Genomic DNA, 18,580 nt, shown 5'->3' on the forward strand with positions numbered 1-18,580 from the left:
TTATAATACACTGCCTGCAAAGTGGACATGTAACAATACACGGATTTCATGAAGAAATAACACAAGCTATTATTTAGCATTTTATTGTGTATCCTTATAACAGGACAAAAACCTTGATAAATGAATAAAGACCTATATCTTTACAAATTTAATTGTTTAAAATTCTTGCATGCACATGACTATTACTGCTGAAATTCGCAAGTAATAAGGTTCTGTTTACATTTTTACATTACTGTATTACAAAATTTTATATATATGGTATTATGTTCTTGTTCTCTGCTCATCCAATATAGTACTGTGTACTATATCACAGTAGCACAATAATTGTATTGTCCGTACTGGTTTTTTTTTGTCCTGCACGGTTCCTGTATTGTCCTGCACATGATTGCACATGCACACTTTATGTAGTATAAGTTAGTACTGTGTTACTGTATGCAGCACCAGCAGGTCCTGAAGAAACTTCATTTCACTTCACTATATACTTTATACACACTTTACATGGTTAAAATAACAATAAAAATCCACTTGACTTGGAGCTACCAGTCAGCCAGGCATTTACACAGACGAGATGGGGGGAGGGCATTTACGACATTTACCAGACCCTTATCCAATGCAATTTACTATTGTGAACAAATACTGTTTGACCAATTAAGGGTTAACAGCTTTGCACAGACGGCCAACAGTAGCAACTTGGTGGTGGGAGGGGCTTAATCCAGAGACCTTGTGATTATTAGTCCAGTACCCTAACATCAAAGCTAACACTGCTCTACACAGCAATGCAGTTTCCTGTAAACTAAGTGAACTAGCTGTCAGCCAATTTTTATCAATTTTGAACAGCTGCCTCTAAGCCCATGCCGAAACGTTTCCTTCTAATTTGTGGCAGACTCGTGTTTTGGTGTTTGGTGAAATACATTTTACATTAGGATACATTTTCTCTTAGCAGAAGTCTTACTTGGGTTTTGTTTCCATTCTTGGAAAAGACAACTAGCCCTATTTATATGGACAAGTAATCACCAGTCATAAACATAAAAAAGGCCAAGTTAAATTATGTTCTAGAACTTTGTACACCATTAAATAATAATCCGTATTGCACTATTTATATGTTTTAACACAGGAGATTTTTTAGAAAACCCATGATGAACTTTTTAATAATCAAAAGATTTTAAAGTGTAATGAATTCAAATAATTTAGTTTAGTACTTATTTAAAAATGTCCACATGAGTAAAAACTTATTTTCAGTACTGCAAATTTAAATGAACAAGCCTGCTTACATTTAAAAAGGGAGCTGTTAGGTGGGTTACATTGGCGAGTCTGGACGTGTGAACAAGCAGCTACATATTTAGCAAAACTACCCCCATCCTCACATAAAACTTCTGCAATAAACTTGCTGGTATAAAAAGTAACTCTGCCTTCCAAACCACAGAAAATATTACAGATTTAGGTAACACTAGATCTGTTTCCACCAGTAAACACTAGGCGCAAGGCAGTAAAAGCCTGGACAGGGTACCATTCCACAACAGGGCTTCGGACAGCTCCCACTCAGACATAGCCAATCATGTCTGTGTAGACACTCAGCTAAAGTGGGCTAGCATAACATGTCACTTTGCCACCCTAGCGCCTACAAGCTAATTATTAAATATAAAAATATAATATGACATTTAGATTTGAACTAAAACATCGTAAACATCGAAAGCTTACTGGTTAAAATTTGGCACAGCACATCATTTCATTGTGCAAGATAAATGCCTTTAAAAAGCTTTTTAATCCGACGACCCCCAACAGACAGTTCGCGTGAAGTAGGAGCAGCCGCAAGTCTCATCCTCTCCTCGTAACGTCCCCTGCTATGCTAATTGTGTTTTATTGCTTGATCAATTGTTTGTGCTGAGCGGCATGCACAATGGTGGGGGTGGATTTGCATAATGAGTGCAGCCGACTGGTAGAGGGGCGGGGGGATACGAAGGCGGCCAACGTTGACAGCATGGACAATCAATACTGGCAAGCTTATGGGGTACATTCAGAGAAAGAAGGGGGTGAACAAAAACCTTCAGAATGAGCATAAAAAACTGTAAGGATTAGAAAAAAGGAGAAAGAAGAAAAAGAGGGGCAAGCTCTATTGTAAGCTTCTCTGCTCTTTCCTTCCCACATCCTTGGCCTAACTTTGCCAGGAGAAGAACTGGATAGAGAAAAATGAGAGTGAAAAAATGTATGCTCCTGGGATCTCCTATCTACAGCTTAGCCTGAGGTAAAATAAGCTGGCAAGTCAGTGCCAACTGAGCCATGAGCACTTCAGACAGTCTCTCTTGCTGGCACAGCTCCAGCAAAAACCCTCCGCTCCCTATGAGTTTTTACAATTACATGTTTCGCCTTAAAGGTTGGGCTGTGCAGTTACTGCTGTGAAACTACATTGGGGATACACACCTAGTTGCAGTGTTAATACCAGGATGCCGATGGGGAGGAAAAAGTCCTAGAACAGCTGGCAAATGAAAAAGTGGTAAGTTTATAGGAATTTGCAACAAAAGGGCAGGAAGCCAAACCCAGGCTGGGTAAAAATGTTGGGTTTAGGATTTAAAGAAGCAAACATGTTCCATTTCATTGCAGTCTTTGCATGAAATATTTTTTTTTTCCAATGATTCCCTCCATGTGGATACGCGCACCATAACATTTGTCCTTCCCACCTTCTTATTATCCTCAAGCTATGTCTTACATGACATGATATATTTAGGTTTAGTGCTACCTGATGGAAACTCAGAAAAGCAGGATTTATGGGTTGGGAAGCTTGGGATTTACTCAGGCTTAATTGTATTGTGAATTGCAATTCAACATCCAAACAGTTTAATTACCACAGCAACTAAAACCCATTCATACTCGGCTACCTTTACAGATGATGACCAGGCTTGGTGTCTTTCCCACATGCCAGCTTGACTCATGAACCACTCAGCATATGTGAGGTAATGTTTTACAATCCCACATTTAGTAAGTTTAAAATGCTAACACTGATGATCAGGAGGGAATTTACTTAACTTAAGGGTTTATTATCTACTGATACTTCACTAATGGAGTTGATTCCCAGGTGGAGCGATCCAGGTCCTTTCTGTGTGAAGTTTGTAGGGCAGTTGTAGCCTATTGGTTAAGGTACTGGACTAGTAATCAGAAGGTCACTGGTTCAAGCCCCACCACTGCCAGGTTGCAGCTGTTGGGCCCTTGAGCAAGGCCCTTAACCCTTAATTGCTCACACTGTATACATCGCTTTGGATAAAGGTGTCTGCTAAATGCCGAAAATATAAATGTAATGTTTTTACATAAATGGGCTACTGACAGCACTTTCATTTCAATATTGAATCAATAAAATGTTTGGACATTTTTTCTATTCAGAATTAGTTTAACAAGAGGAGAATGGGCGATCACTAGCCTAATTTTGTAAGTTTGTTTGTTTGTTAGGATTTTAACGGCATGTTTTACACTTTGGTTACATTCATGACAGGAACGGTAGTTACTCATTACACAAGGTTCATCAGTTCACAAGGTTATATCGAACACAGTCATGGACAATTTAGTGTCTCCAATTCACCTCACTTGCATGTCTTTGGACCGTAGGAGGAAATCGGAGCACCCGGAGTAAACCCACGCAGACACAGGGGGGAACATGCAAACTCCACACAGAAATGACCTGGACCGCCCCACCTGGGGATCGAAACCAGGACCTTCTTGCTGTGAGGCGACAGTGCTACCCACTTAGCCACCGTGCCGCCCCTAACTCTGTAAGTATGAATCCTATCCTAGTTATTTGTGGGCCACTTTTAACAGATTAGCTGCTTTTTTTTAAAGAGCTTTAACATGTACTGAGGATCACGCTGTGCTATCTCTATCCCTACAATCTGTGAGGTGCTGGTGCATTTACCAGACAGCATGTGTTGCTGTGACAGGGAAGTGACTCCCAATCTGACCTTCATTTTATTTATTTTATCAGGATTTTAACGTCATGTTTTACACACTTTGGTTACATTTATGACAGTACAGGTAATTACTGGTTACACAAAATTCATCAGTTCAAGTTTTAATGTCAAACACAGTCATGGACAATTTTGTATCTCCAATTAACCTCACTTGCACGTCTTTGGACTGTGGAAAGAAACCAGAGCTCCCAGAGAAAACCCACACAGACACGGAGAGAACATGCAAACTCCACACAGAAAGGACCCGGACCGTTCCACCCGGGAATAACAACCAGGACCTTCTTGCTGTAAGGCTTAAAAATGGGCTAGCAGATGGGCTAGCGCATTTGACCACTGCGCAACTTCAGTGCCCTCAATATATTTTCATTTTCTGAACTGCACACTTGATGGCTGGTAGAATAAACTTGAGTTCTTGTGAAAATAAGTCGTTAATACATGCTAAATGCTACAGATGTTATGTTTGGAGAATCTTGTTGTTCACGGATGAACAAGGACACCACAGTAAATGCTCACCAACCAAACCAAACATGCAATGTAAGACAAAGCTATAGATTTTACACCTCTGCTATACAGTTTCCCACATTTAAAAGGTCTTAATTTGGTGATATATTAACATAAGTAAATAAGTCCAGAGAAAATAGGACTGAACTGTGACATGAAGTATAACCTACCTTCCTGGGCTTTAGCTTGTCTTGCTGATCATACTGGGCAATGCCTTTGTAGCTAATTCCCAACCACCAAGGGATCCCTTGTTTGTCCTGTGAAAAGGAAATAGTAAAAGTTTTAAAAGCTAACTGGCTCATTAGACATGCTGTATTAGCAAAATAAAAAGATCAAACAAGCAGACAACAGCTAGTTAGTTTAGCTTTACTGAGAAAGGTCAGTAACATGAAGAATTCAGCAGAGAGTTGTTCTAATGTAATAAAACTTGGCTTTGCTGAGTAAACGGTTTGCTTGTTAAAAATCCATGTGCAAAATAATAGCGTACCTTTACTTCATAATAATGAACTCCATATGAAGGTGATGATTCCACGAGCAAGAGATACCTTTGAAGAAAAATAATATTAACAGAAAAACACTTATTAGGATGGGATTCATTTTTTTTATTTGCCTCACACTACTGGATTTAAGGTAGTATTTTTAGATGCAGGAAATTATGTGAACTGTCCTAGGTTAATCATGACTTCTCCTGTCAAGTGAACAGTTCAGAGATGCAATATTCCCGTCTGCCAGTCACTCATTTAGTGTGTTTGTTCTGGACCCCCCTTTTATCTTAATGTAGTCATTTCCAATTGCCTTGAATTACACTGAATCCCCTGCAGCTCGTGCAACCCCCAATCTGACCAAAAAGAGCCGAATCACTACAAGCCTTCAATGACACGTGTCCTATAGTATTGGGTGTCCACACAGAGGCGTATGGCAGGTCGGATTGGTGGCTCTACTGAGATCGAACTCACAAGTTCAAACACTCCACAGTGGTGTGCTAGAGCCGTAGGCCGCTGCGCCACCCAAGCGTCCCCATTTAGTGCACGTACCTGTACTAATCAATCAGTTCTATCTGACTATGCAGTTGGTCAATTAAACACTATTAGACGTTCTTTGATTTAAGGAGGTTTGTACCATCTATTCTTGGGTTCTATCAGTTTTCTACAACTGTCCAAGTGCAAAAATTTGTGATGTGTTCTGTAAGCAGTTTGGCTACTTAAACTGTGCTTCCAACTAAACAACAATAAAATGTATTTTATTTATTTTTATCAGCCACTTATTTTATTACCACTTGGTCAATAAATAGTAAATGTGTTAACTTGATTGCTAAGAAAAATAAAAAAGCTTTATAATTTCAATATCCCTCCACATATTTCTCTCATCAGTTTCTACATCCTACATCGATTTGCTCAGACTCTAATCAGACAGTCATGAATTTTGCAATCATGAAAGCCTAATTAGCAATCAATAATGTAGTGATCCCATCCCTGTAATTTTAAGAAGACTGTAACAAGGTCATGTAGTCTGAGTGGAATAGCAATTCATTACGTAGCACAGTGTGAACTAATTCGACTATGCACCAGTAATTAAAATCGTACAACATTTCTATTATTATTACCACCCAGAGAAAAATGTTTGAGTGAACTCTGCCCTACAAATCAAGCTGACTGAAATGACCTTGTCTCATGCCAGTAGATGTAAGACATCAGATAGCGGTTACCAACCATTCTAACGCAACGCTGTTTAATTTTGTTGATTTGACACACTGTGACACTGATTGGGAAACGTGTCTGGTGTACATTACTGTCCCAGTATCAATCATTGCATTTATTGTACAAAATTCTAAAGCACTTACTGTACGATAGCCTCTCCTCTGCCGAGCCCGCTGAGTGTTTTATAATGCTCAATCACTCTGTCTTCACTGAAAGGTAGGAAAGAGATAAATCAGAATCTGCCTTAGGCAGTAACTGAATACAAGACTGAGTTCAGATTCACATCAACCAGTGTGGTAAGAACAAGACTGCTGTACATCAGTTCATTAATCATTTTATAAGCCACACCAATCATACAGATAGACTTTGTGGGTATAAAATTACTGACAGTAGCACATCTGTTGCTCTGCACACTTTGTCACCCCCCTAGTACCCCATTTCAACATTTCAAACGAAAGGAACTCCCCAGTGAGCAGAGGTTATTTGGTTGGTGGAGCATTTTTAGCACTGTAATGTCACTTGTGTGGTAATGACATAACTGTGTGTGTTGTACTGGTATAATTGTATTAGGTGCAGCACTGTTGTTGGGATATTTAAACATCTTCATGACAATTAAGGAAGTAAGTTTAAACTGCATTTTAAAGAATACCAACAACAATGATGAACCTGATACCCTCAGATCAACACACACTAGTATGTCATGTTAGTGTCATTGCAATGCGAACAGTCCATCACCCAAACATCATCTGGTCAGTTAAAGGGTCCTATGAGGGTCATTTTGAGTGATAAATGAGGTATGAACTATACATATCAACAGATGGGCTATAATAAGCAATTTAACAGCAAAAATGTTCATTTGTATAGTAGGCTTAGCTTATAAAAAAACTCAATGAATGTATGTACCATATAAGCTAATAAAGTGCTCACAGAGTGTCTATAATAATTTGAACAATGCGATTATGCAATTCAAACAAGTTGTGCCATGTTAGTTGGAATGTGGTGGTGCATAGCAGAGGCTTCTAAACTGGGTGCCATCTGTCCAGTGACACACCCCGGACAGGATGCCAATCCATCACAGGGTCTCGACCACTTCTTGCCTCAGATGGCCAATCATGACTGTACGTAGACGTACAACCTGCCAATGGCACTGGTAGGAATTCTAACCCTAAATCCCAGTGGTAGTGGGCTAGCGCAATTTAAGCTGCGCCACCCAAGCGCTTCCATGAACATTTGTTTTACATTCATGATCAGCCATCAATTACTACATAATTGTTCTTTCCACCCTTAAACAGTTTCCCTGTAAGGAAAGCTTTTTTAAATTTAGGTTTAGGGATAATTTGAACGCTTGTAAAGAAAAACAGCATGTATGCTCCCCTTTGAACACTTAAATGATACAAACATGTCCAAACAGCAGAAAATACAAAAACAGCTGTATCCAATACAAATTTACATGTGGCAGGAATGCTATGTGCACCGCACTGGTGTGTCTGATCAGCAGGTACAAAAATCAGCAATCATGAGACATAGATGGATTGCCTTGTCCTGTAGTTTCATTTATTTAAACAAACAAACAAAAACCTTGGCAATTTAGCACTCCATTAAAAGCACCACACAAATCTGGAGTTTTTTCCCTATTGTTAGCCCTACAGCTTCTCTAGTCATTTGCAACAAACCTTTCTTCCCAAGAGACAGGACACACATGAGACAACACAGCATTTTTAAAGAGACCGTGTACCACCTTAAGATGACACAGATGGCTGCTCAGGTGGTGCAGCGGTAAAGTACGCTGGCTCACCAGAGTTGGGGTTTCGAATACATCGTATCGAATCTCAGCTCTGCCTTTCCGACTGGGCTGGGCGGCTGTGTGAACGATTGGCTGTTGTTCAGGGTTAGAGGGTAAGAAAGTGCGGCTGCGGCCCCTGCTGGCTGACTGATGGCGCCTGCACAGGGCTGAGGAATAATGCTGATGGGGGTGTGGCCCTCCATGCACAGTGCCCGTCAAGTGTATGAACTCGACTCGTGCAGGTGAAAAATGCCGGAGGGGGCGCATGTCAGTTGAGAGGTGTCCTCAGTCAGCAGTGACGGGTCGAATCAGTATAGAGGACGCTCAGGGTAATTGGACACGACTAGACTGGGGGATAAAAATTGGGGAAAAAAGAAAAAAAAATATTATTAAAAAAATAAAATAAGATGACACAGGTGTACCACCTCACCGACTCAGCTCTCATACCGCCCCATTTATCCTCCTGTTACGGCCTACATCCCCACCCCACCACCTGCTACAAGTTTATTAAACATCTTAGAAAAAAGCAGTAATGACTGAGTAGGCTGATGAGTGAGCTACACTGCAATTTAGTGAATGATGTACTGTATGCTATGTCATACATGTATTTGTTTTATTAGTACAGATAATTATTACAGCACTGATTATGAATTCTTTGTTCTTGATTTTATTTTGTGGGGTACGTGAGTATTTTTGTTGTATTAATTATAACATCTGCCACATACCATTTGTCTTTTGTACATGAACCACACACTAACAGTCTGACCGTGCAGCCACAGCTGCTGCATGCATGCACCTCATATGAACACGTGTTCCTCAACACAAAAGCTTCTGTGATTCCCATCTCTATTCCATAGTGTAAAGCAGAACGACAGATTCAGTCTGACAGAAAAGTCGCTACTATAATGTACATTATTAATTCTTCACATCTAGCCAATGATGGGTCAGAAGTTACTGAAACTGAGCACGATTATTTTGGGCTTCCAAAACTTCTACTCACAAGGCCTGAATACACTGCATCTGGCTGTGCTTCATTAACGTTCACCATTATTACAACTTCAAGCCTCCAGGCTACAATTTAACACCATTTTAAAATGATAATTAAAGGCTTCTAGAAAGAAAATTAGAGCTTTTTGAGGCACTCGACAAAGCTGTGAGTGAAAAGGGTTAAAGGCTTCTTTAAATGTTGGAATATTTCTTACCAATAGGCTAGCGATGGGTGCTCCTTTAAAACAGCTGTAGGAAACACTGGGAGCTTTTTCAGATCCGATCTTGCATTTTCATCACTGAAAAAGAATGTCAAAGAGCAATACTTAGATTAAAAACATTTAGAATCAGTTTTATTTGCCATACACATTTACATATATTGGAAACTTGTCTTACTGTTTGGTAACATTAATTACAAAACCACTTAAATTCAACATTATTTACACATACACTTGCTGCACCTTCATTGGTGAACCCCCGTACAGTCATGTGTTAGGAAGACAACGTACATTATAAATGTACCTTTTTGTTATATAGGTTATACCAATTTCATAAAATAGTCTATCACATACACCATCTCTTCAGTATGGGGGCCCCTTACGATTGACAAACAGATAGGCCAATAGTGTGTACACACATATACACACACACAAACATATAAGCATGATTATTTGTAAAATAACTGTGATATAAAACTATTATGTAAAGTAAAATATATGTATTTGAAGACTTATGTACATTTTTAAAGAGTATTTACATTTAAATAAAAAACGAATTCAAACTTTAGTGATTGAGGAACAAGCCTTTGTGTAATACATGCTAATACCAGCAGAAATGGTATTATAAATAGTAAGTCTTAGTTTTTTTTCTCTGAGAAAGTTCTGTTTTTACATTCCACTCGATTTTTATCTTTGTTTCATTCTTCAAAAGAATGCCTCGAGATAAGACATCCTGAAATCAATAGGTATGTAACCTGCAACAAGCAGGGTACTCTAAATACCTTTTAATTTACATTTTACACCAAAGCATGAGGGACCTTTTGCATTCAATACAGCTTCAATACAGTAACAGTTTTTTTTAAAGTACCTCTAGTAAAAATCTAAATTATACACAATATGCATTCATGTTAGATGGCCTTTTTCAGAGTGGAAATCAGTTGCTGTAACCGTGTAAACATGGGAGACTGAACTACCTGTGAGTCACTCAAAACAGGCGAAGAAAGTGCCCGCAACTATAAAGCAACAAAGAGAAGTGCTGCTTGGCACAGCGCTGCACCTCTAAACTAAAATAAAAGCCATTCAAAAGGTTTTGGCTGGCTCCAGTGTGCTGAGAGGTACAGACGCAGCCCACACATTCTTAAACAGCACAGCAGTGTTCTGCAAAATCACATCTGGGGTCTAAACACAAAATCTAGTGTGAGTGGAAAGTTAAATGGACCTTTGCGCTGTCTGGGTTCAACTTCCCTACCTGTAGTCATAACAACTGGAAGTCAGTGTCTGATCACTGTGTGGTGCCAGGTAACATCAGCAGTATATACTGTCTGATGCTGTTGTGTCTACTGGTAAAGATTGTTCACGCCAAAGTACAGAAAAGAACATAAGAACTGATGACATAAATTATCTGTACAGAACTGCTTCCACAAGAGAGAGAGGAGGAAGAATAAATAAGTGTGAGATTTCATTTACAGGACTCCAAATAAACACAGTAAGCATTCGTAATTAAATGGGTTTAAAATGCACCAGACTAAACGTCTAATTCTTTTTATTTTGACAGCAATTTATTATTTGCAAATTAACATTTTTACCACTTCTCTAAAAATTAGTAAAGTTACAGCAATATAAAATTATATATATAAAGAATTATTTTAAATGAATTTATGCACACATACACACATCCATAAGGAGCAGTATGTTGGAACATAACCACTGATGACAAAAATTCTACAGCTGAAATTTGATCTTATTGGTCTTGTGTTATATATACACTGATCAGCCATAACATTAAAACCACCTTCTTGTTTCTACACTTACTGTCCATTTTATAGAAGCACTTTGTAGTTCTACAATTACTGACTGTAGTCCATCTGTTTTTCTGCATGCTTTGTTAGCCCCCTTTCATGCTGTTCTTCAATGGTCAACTCAAACAGCAGCAATAGATGAGTGATCGTCTCTGATTTTCTACAAGGTGGACCAACTAGGTAGGAGTGTCCAACAGAGTGGACAGTAAGTGAACACAGTATTTAAAAACTCCAGCAGTGCTGCTGTGTCTGATCCACTCATACCAGCACAACACACACTAACACACCACCACCATGTCAGTGTCACTGCAGTGCTGAGAAGGATCCACCACCTAAATAATACCTGCTCTGTGGTGGTCCTGACCATTGAAGAACAGGGTAAAAGCAGGCTAAAAAGGTATGTAGAAAAACAGATGGACTACAGTCAGTGATTGTAGAACTTCAAAGTGCTTATATATGGTAAGTGGAGCTGATAAAATTGACAGTAAAACAAGGGAGTGGTTTTAATGTTATGGCTGATCGGTGTATATTCGAACTCAGGATCCCAGTGGTAATGGGTTACAGATTTTTGGCTGTATTACCCACGCCCAGTGTCTTGAATGCATTTAAGGTATTAACCCAGCATGCAGTTAATTCATTTTGTAATTCTGAAAGTTGGTTTGACACAGAGAACCACCTCTTGTTCATCTGTGTTCTTATTTAAAACAAAACCCCGCCTTAATTACATTGTATTGCCTTGCTTATGATGTAAATCAGTGAAAGTATAACTCAAACACGTGTTTTGTTTTGAGCGGTGTATTTAAATTTGTGCCTCTACAGCTACAGGGTCCTTCACCACCCAAATATCCTGCATTGCCTCAGTCTCTGTGTTGAGATCATTCCTTTCCAAATTGCCTTTGAGTACAGCAAAGTGAGTCTTTGAGTCTTGCTAGTTTTTACTCAACAGGATTTCTACAAACTTTGCTACCAATGAATGAAAGCTGTTTGATGTTTAATAGCATAATTATGTCTGCATTGCCGGGTTAGCCGACGCTGTGGTAAAGTACAATGTGTGTAAGCTCTCTCAGCACAGCGCTTAGTAAGCAAACTGGAATTCATTATTCTGTCTGTACTATCAAACAGCTGTCTGCAGGAGGCAAAGCGTGGAGGAGCAACAATGATGTGTCAGCTATTCCGTTAAAACTTTAACTACCTCCCACCAAGAAGAAACTGAAAAAAGTTATTTGATGACCACAAGAGCTTTTAACTACTTTAATGAAACTTAGGGTGTGTTTATACTTGTGGTTCAGTTTCCTTGGTCTGGACCAAAGAAAAATGATACATTGTGACATTTTAGTCCTGGTTCAGTTAGCATTTACTTTAACAAATTCATAATCAAGCCAGTGCTGTAAGAAGTACATGACATTGTTTATACACTGCTCCACACTTCTGTTTTATGCACTCAATTTACTACTGAATAGTTTTAAGATTTTTGCAATTTTTCAGCTAATGTGGAGATCTGAACTGACTAAACTTTGACCCTGTTTGTTGGTGGCACTTTGAAAGGGTCAGCAACATTAGGAACTGGGACAAATAGTTAATATGACAAAGTCAAAAGCAAAAGCAGGGAGAAACTGATTCTCATGGTTTCTCAAAACCTTGAGCTGTTTGTATTTCACTTTCAATTTGAACTATAGCATTGTGAGAAATATGGCATGGTGACTAATAATCTGTGAAAGGCTGATTTTAGTCAGCAATTTCACGTTTACTAATCCTGTAATTGCTTTTTGTGGTTTGATTGAATAATAAAGTTTTATGAACCCACGTCCCCATTTTAACTTCTAATGTCTCCAAATGACAAACATTACAGAGCTTTCTTGTTTTAAAATAAAATACATTAAAACTGCATGTACATAAACTGTACAGTTCAATACAGTCAGTATTAAACTGACTGCACCACAACTTGCAGAAAGCAATTTTGCCGCATATTGTGAAAGGCTTAATTGCTGAAGTAAGTGGCAATATGCACTCAGTTTCGCTATGAACAAAGTGCAAAACATATTATGTGAAAGCCACTTTAGATTACGCTTATGAACACAGTGATTTAAGCCAGATTCAAGTAGGTGAAACATTTCACCAGCCTTTTAATTAATTAAGCAACTTACATCTTTAGATTCTAATGTTGTCTATCATGTCTGAAATTATCAGTCATGTAGTGTCCTCATGCCCTGATTATTATTAAGCCCCGAAATGAGCAACACCCAATAAAAGCATGAAAAAACTCCAGTAAAATATAGTATATTAAAAAACAAGAACTAAAGACTTGGTGTTACATGGTGCCTGCTACATTTCACCATGTATCAGTTTAAGTCTAAACAGGGAGCTCCTGCCAAGCTGCTGTGTCCCAAATACCATAAATCTAGTAATTATTACACTACATAAACAAAAGTGCTTTAATACCAATTTTAATTATTATGTTTAGCTGTTTCAGTCACATCTTTTGCTAACAGGTATACAAAACCCTGTACACAAAGTGAATTAAGACATGATTTCACATGTTTGATGTGGAGGAGCTCCTGTGGAATGCATAAAGCTTTGGAATTATTAAAAAGTCAATTGTGAGCCAGACCTTCAATTCAAAACATTAATGCTCTTAACTGAATTGGCACAACAGCTCACAAACCAACCTTAGAATTCTTTCCAGAAGATTGGAATCTGTTGTAGCCACAAAGGTGAATAGGTGGATTTCATGCCCAAGGTTTTGAATGGGATGTCTAACAAGCTTGTGTTGACATGATATTAGCCAGATAGTGTGCTGATTAACTTGTATGACATATTTCCAGGAAAAAGGTGTATGTGTACACATGAAAATAATCCTGCTGGACCATTATGGCATGGAAAATGACCTCATGTTTAAAGTAGGAAGCACGAATTCAAACATCCACACTTGCTTTATCAGTGACAACAAAACTTAGTACTCTGAAAGGTATAAGCCAGTGCACAGCTTGGGCGTAAAATCATGTGGCGCACTAGGGATATTAAATTTAACAACTTATTAATTAAATACCAATACCTGTTTCTGAAGTATCAGCAGTACCATTAAATTAGTATGCCAATACAGTGTAACTGACAATGATCCAAGGATTGTTATAGCGTAAGTGTTAAGTCTGTGATGCCTAAAGTCCATAAGGCACATCTAAGGAATAATGTCTGCTGTCTGCTATACGATCAATCATAGATCTTTTATGTACGTGAATAGATAGGTTGACATGAAATGAATAATTGCCCTTTCCCACCCAATCTAGATGTTTTCAATTTGCTACTGTAATACCTCTGCTGTTTGCAACACCCCTGTTCTGGCCTATGAGATAGGCGAACTCAGACACACAACACCTCAACCAGACCTGACGGCAGCAAGGAGAAACCCCCATCTGACCTTTCATCCCTCAGACATGACCTACTGTGTCTGTTAGATGCCCGGACAGATTGGTAACACTGCTGAGATTCAAACGAGGGCTCAAACGCATTGCAGGGGTGAACTGGCATATTAGACCACTGTACCATTTGAGCGCCTCTTCTGCTGACTTCTTAAAGCACTGTTTAGTAAGTTAACTATATAATAACTGAATGCCACATACCAGTATGTTTTTTATTTTATTGTAACTTTTATTCTATTGGTTAAAGTAGATGTGGCACTTTTTTTTTTTTACCAAGAGGTAAAATACTACAAGGAATTCATGCGTCCAGATAATGTTAACTACAAAGAAAATGAAGAAAAATGTACTTCAACCTGTCAGACCTGTCTGTGCCTTTTAAAAGGAACAAAAAGAAAATGGAAACTGTACTTATGATGTTTCAAAGGCTTTTTTTTCTCTGTGGTCAACAGGACATCAAATGTGCCTTTCATTTTTCCAACCTCAGATGTTGACCATAGTTTATATTACTCATCATTAACCATCTTACAAGCTATATCAGCAGGCTTTTATGTACTTTTTTTCCCAGTATAAGTCATATTGCCAATGTTCAGAGATCTGATCCCTAACAACAAGGCCATGCAACCTTGCTGTTTTAGTGTACTGAACAATGGCCGCTGTTTAAAGCCCAACACTTTTCCCAGAGTAAACAAGTCTATACACACCACTATACACACCACTGAGCTTACACAGAGCTTTGCTTTCACTTCACACAACACCTAACTAAGCACAAAGCTTTGGGTTCAAACAATGCATCATGGGGCCATTGCAAGGACAGAAGCAAACAAACCGGTATGGCCTTAACCTACACACTTGTTCAGTTTACCAAATTCACGTTTACAGACCACATGACAAGGCACTGTTATCAAAGTAATCAAAGTGATTGACAGTTTCCCAGAATACCTACTGTAAAAGGATTATGGGTGACAAAAAATGATTTACTTTTCTAAATCAAATGCAGTCTCAAATAACACAACACTTTTCATTGTTCTGTTACCCTTGTAGCGTGTTTGTTTGAATGAATCCAAGTCCTAAATGTACAGTGGATAATCCAAAGCAAGGTCATTAGATTAAAATTAACTTGGCTTACAACTCTTCCCTGTGTCACCCAGTACAGTTTAGTTAATGATTAACTACACTTGGCCACTCCATGAGAAAAAATAACTGTGTGAATACATTATTGGAATACATGAACATTTGTAGATTAAAGGTAAACAAATTACATAATTTTAGGAGTGGGTAGATGTACCTGTATGGTGGTACACTCATATGCAAATAAAGCTTTTAAAGTCATCAGATACTTGTAAACATTGTCATCACAAAGCTTAGTTATTTGTAGACATGGTACAATTCCTGTAATATGCTGCAATATTTGTAATAAACATTTACATTTACACAATATTAGAGATATATAAAAAGATCCTTAAATTATTCAAAGCAATCCTTAGCGAGTTCAGTAAGATGTTAATACATGAGATAAACCTCACTGCTGTTTAACATATCATTAAATACTCTCTTTAAAAGGTAAATGCAATGATACGTTCATATACCAACACACTCCAATGCAGAGTATTTGTTTTAGGGCCTAAATGCTGTATGGAAGCAGGAATTTATGTGTCATATTTTCAAATCAATAAGCTGGCAGATTTTATGCCATCTACATGCAATGTTGACTGACATGACATGGGTCTAATATGCAAACAGAAAACACCTTCTTAAATATCACCATCATCACATTGTCCAAACTGTCAACTCATAAGCACCTGACCTGTGGAGAAGAACCTGAAGCTTTTGTATTATGAATAAAACAAAGGCCTTAACTGGTATTCAAAAATAAGCCAATTTAGTACACAAATTAAATTCTACAGATCAATAGTGTGATGACCAATTAGGATTTAAGCCAAGTGATATTACTCACTAACAAAATTAGTCAGTTTTAACTACATTGCTTATACAATTTGTGTCACTGGCTGCAATTAGAAAGGTCACCAGCCCAGCAATAAAATCGAATGGAGAAGTAGCAAATGTGAGCAATGAGTGATGCTAATAGTACAATGGCACAACCCAATCGCATTAACCAACACTTAGTGCTTTTATTGCAGTATTGTACTTAAAATATTTTTCTCAAGACATAAAAAAAAAAAAAAAAGTGTAGTAAAAAATAGTTACCTTGTGTAGTCCCCTTTTGCCTCCTGAAAAACACAAACACACTTAATAAACCCAAAGCCAATTTATAATACAAAACACTTGTCATGGCTGAACAGTAGTCAGGCCATGTTCAGAACTAGGGATGCTAATAATTAACCAGTTAACGCTGTCAGTAACAAAAAGGTCTTTGAAATTCATTTCCAACCATTCAGACTTCTCAGAGTGGTTCTGCTAGTGGTGTTTATGCTCATCTTGTTGTTTAAACATTACTGTCATGTTCACTATGTTATGATGTGTTTTTTTATTATTAAATAATACAGGAAAACGTATTAAATAAAATAAAACTTGTAACCATTTTAATGGGGTGCTCTAAGCCTGTCATTTACAAGCAATGCATACCTACTTTTCAAACTGGGCTTGTTAGGTCCTTTGTGAAGCAGCAGTTCAAAGAGAAATGGTCATGATTCTGATCAAATGTTTACCCTCACTAAATAAATGGTCATGCTACAAAGTATATCTTTGTTCATTTCCCAGGCGGTTTTTGCACTAATAAACTATTCAGATCCTGGTTTCATAGCCGTGTTGAGTAAGTTTTCCCCAATATTATTCCCAAAATAATTTTTATTTATTGTTTTAACAAAAAAAATTAATCTGAAAATGTCATAATGATACATTTTTATTGTGATTAACTAAATCACTTTTGTACATGCAGGTATATTACATGCACGTCAAACCCTTTCAGTAGCAACACAAAGTGTTTGTCATTTTGCTCCATAAGCACTTAAGCTGACTTGTACTTACTTACTAACACACTTTTCAATTTCTTACAAAAAAAAACCAACACTTACAGGTTTTAGCAGATTTGTGTTCTTGGACTGTTGTCTACTTAAACTAGAGTAATGAAATGTTTAGTATGGAAGCACTTCTGTAAGTCGCTCTGGATAAGAGCGTCTGCCAAATGCCGAAAATGTAAATGTAAACTTAAATGGTAAAGACAGGCTAGGTTATGACAGGGTGCAGGATAATAAAGAAGTATCAAAGACTTAAAGACATTTCAGGATTTTTAGCAGATTTAGTATTTCTCAAATATCAATCACACAGTTTTACACAACTCAGCATACACACATACACACACACACACACACACACACACACACATATATATATATATATATATATATATATATATATATATATATATATATATATATATAATTCTTATGTAAATAAGTATTGATTCTTACATGTTGACAATAATTTTGAGGGTAAATAAAGTGATTTAATATAAAAAAAAAATAAAAATAAAAATAAATAAAAAAACAGTACTTGTTTTCCAGTACTTCACTTCTAGGTGAACGTAGGTGAACGTACTGGGGTGGGGGGCACGACTGGCATATGAAACAACTACTAAATTAATAGTTTATTTTATAAGCTTTAAATTAATAAAATTGATTTCTTAGAAAAATGCCAAAATAAACAAAGAACGTGCTAACTTAATTTGCATGAGCCTATGTGAAACTAACTACAGCAGGTTGTACAGTGCTACACAGTGTACAACAGTGTTAACGTTACCACCCCGCTGGTCAGTTTTGATTCAAACAGTAGCCGCTCCACAACGTGTTTGCATGAATAGACTCGAAATAAAAAATGCGCACTTACCTGTAGCACGAATGCCGCTAACTTAAACACAGTTCCGCTCTCCAGCTCAGTGTTCCCCTGAAAATATAAACAAATACATATACTTAAAAATAAATAACTAAAGCGGCGTTAAGAGAACTCCCACCGCGGAGGCTCAAACTATTTGTCCCACCCGTCCCCTCACAGGTTTCCACAGGGACAAACCATTCACCACCACCCGACTTACCAACATTACCGCCGCATTATATTTACATTTATTTAAAACTTACCCTTTTTCATGATTTCACTAATACATTGGAATATAAAAATAGACTGAAAACGTAAAATAAAAACGGCTGCAGTTTCTTGGTAAGCAAGTTCTTTATGGACACCCTGTAATGACTTGGTACAGTCCGAGAGCAGGT

At 37.7% G+C, this 18,580-nt stretch overlaps 1 protein-coding gene across 3 annotated transcripts in view; it reads right to left on the minus strand.

The window, feature by feature from the left end:
- frmd4ba (FERM domain containing 4Ba) overlaps positions 1–18,580 on the minus strand; it is a 91,531-nt gene that overhangs the window by 18,328 nt on the left and 54,623 nt on the right. For all 3 annotated transcript variants that reach the window (XM_062997541.1, XM_062997540.1, XM_062997539.1), the window contains exons 6-11: positions 18,198–18,254; positions 16,560–16,582; positions 9,137–9,220; positions 6,295–6,360; positions 4,942–4,999; positions 4,625–4,711 (exon numbers count right to left, since the gene is read on the minus strand). In XM_062997541.1, coding sequence (XP_062853611.1) covers positions 4,625–4,711; positions 4,942–4,999; positions 6,295–6,360; positions 9,137–9,220; positions 16,560–16,582; positions 18,198–18,254 — 375 coding nt within the window. The remainder of the gene's footprint in view (positions 1–4,624; positions 4,712–4,941; positions 5,000–6,294; positions 6,361–9,136; positions 9,221–16,559; positions 16,583–18,197; positions 18,255–18,580) is intronic.

This window comes from Trichomycterus rosablanca, chromosome 6 (genome assembly GCF_030014385.1).
Source record: "Trichomycterus rosablanca isolate fTriRos1 chromosome 6, fTriRos1.hap1, whole genome shotgun sequence".
NCBI lineage: Eukaryota > Metazoa > Chordata > Actinopteri > Siluriformes > Trichomycteridae > Trichomycterus > Trichomycterus rosablanca.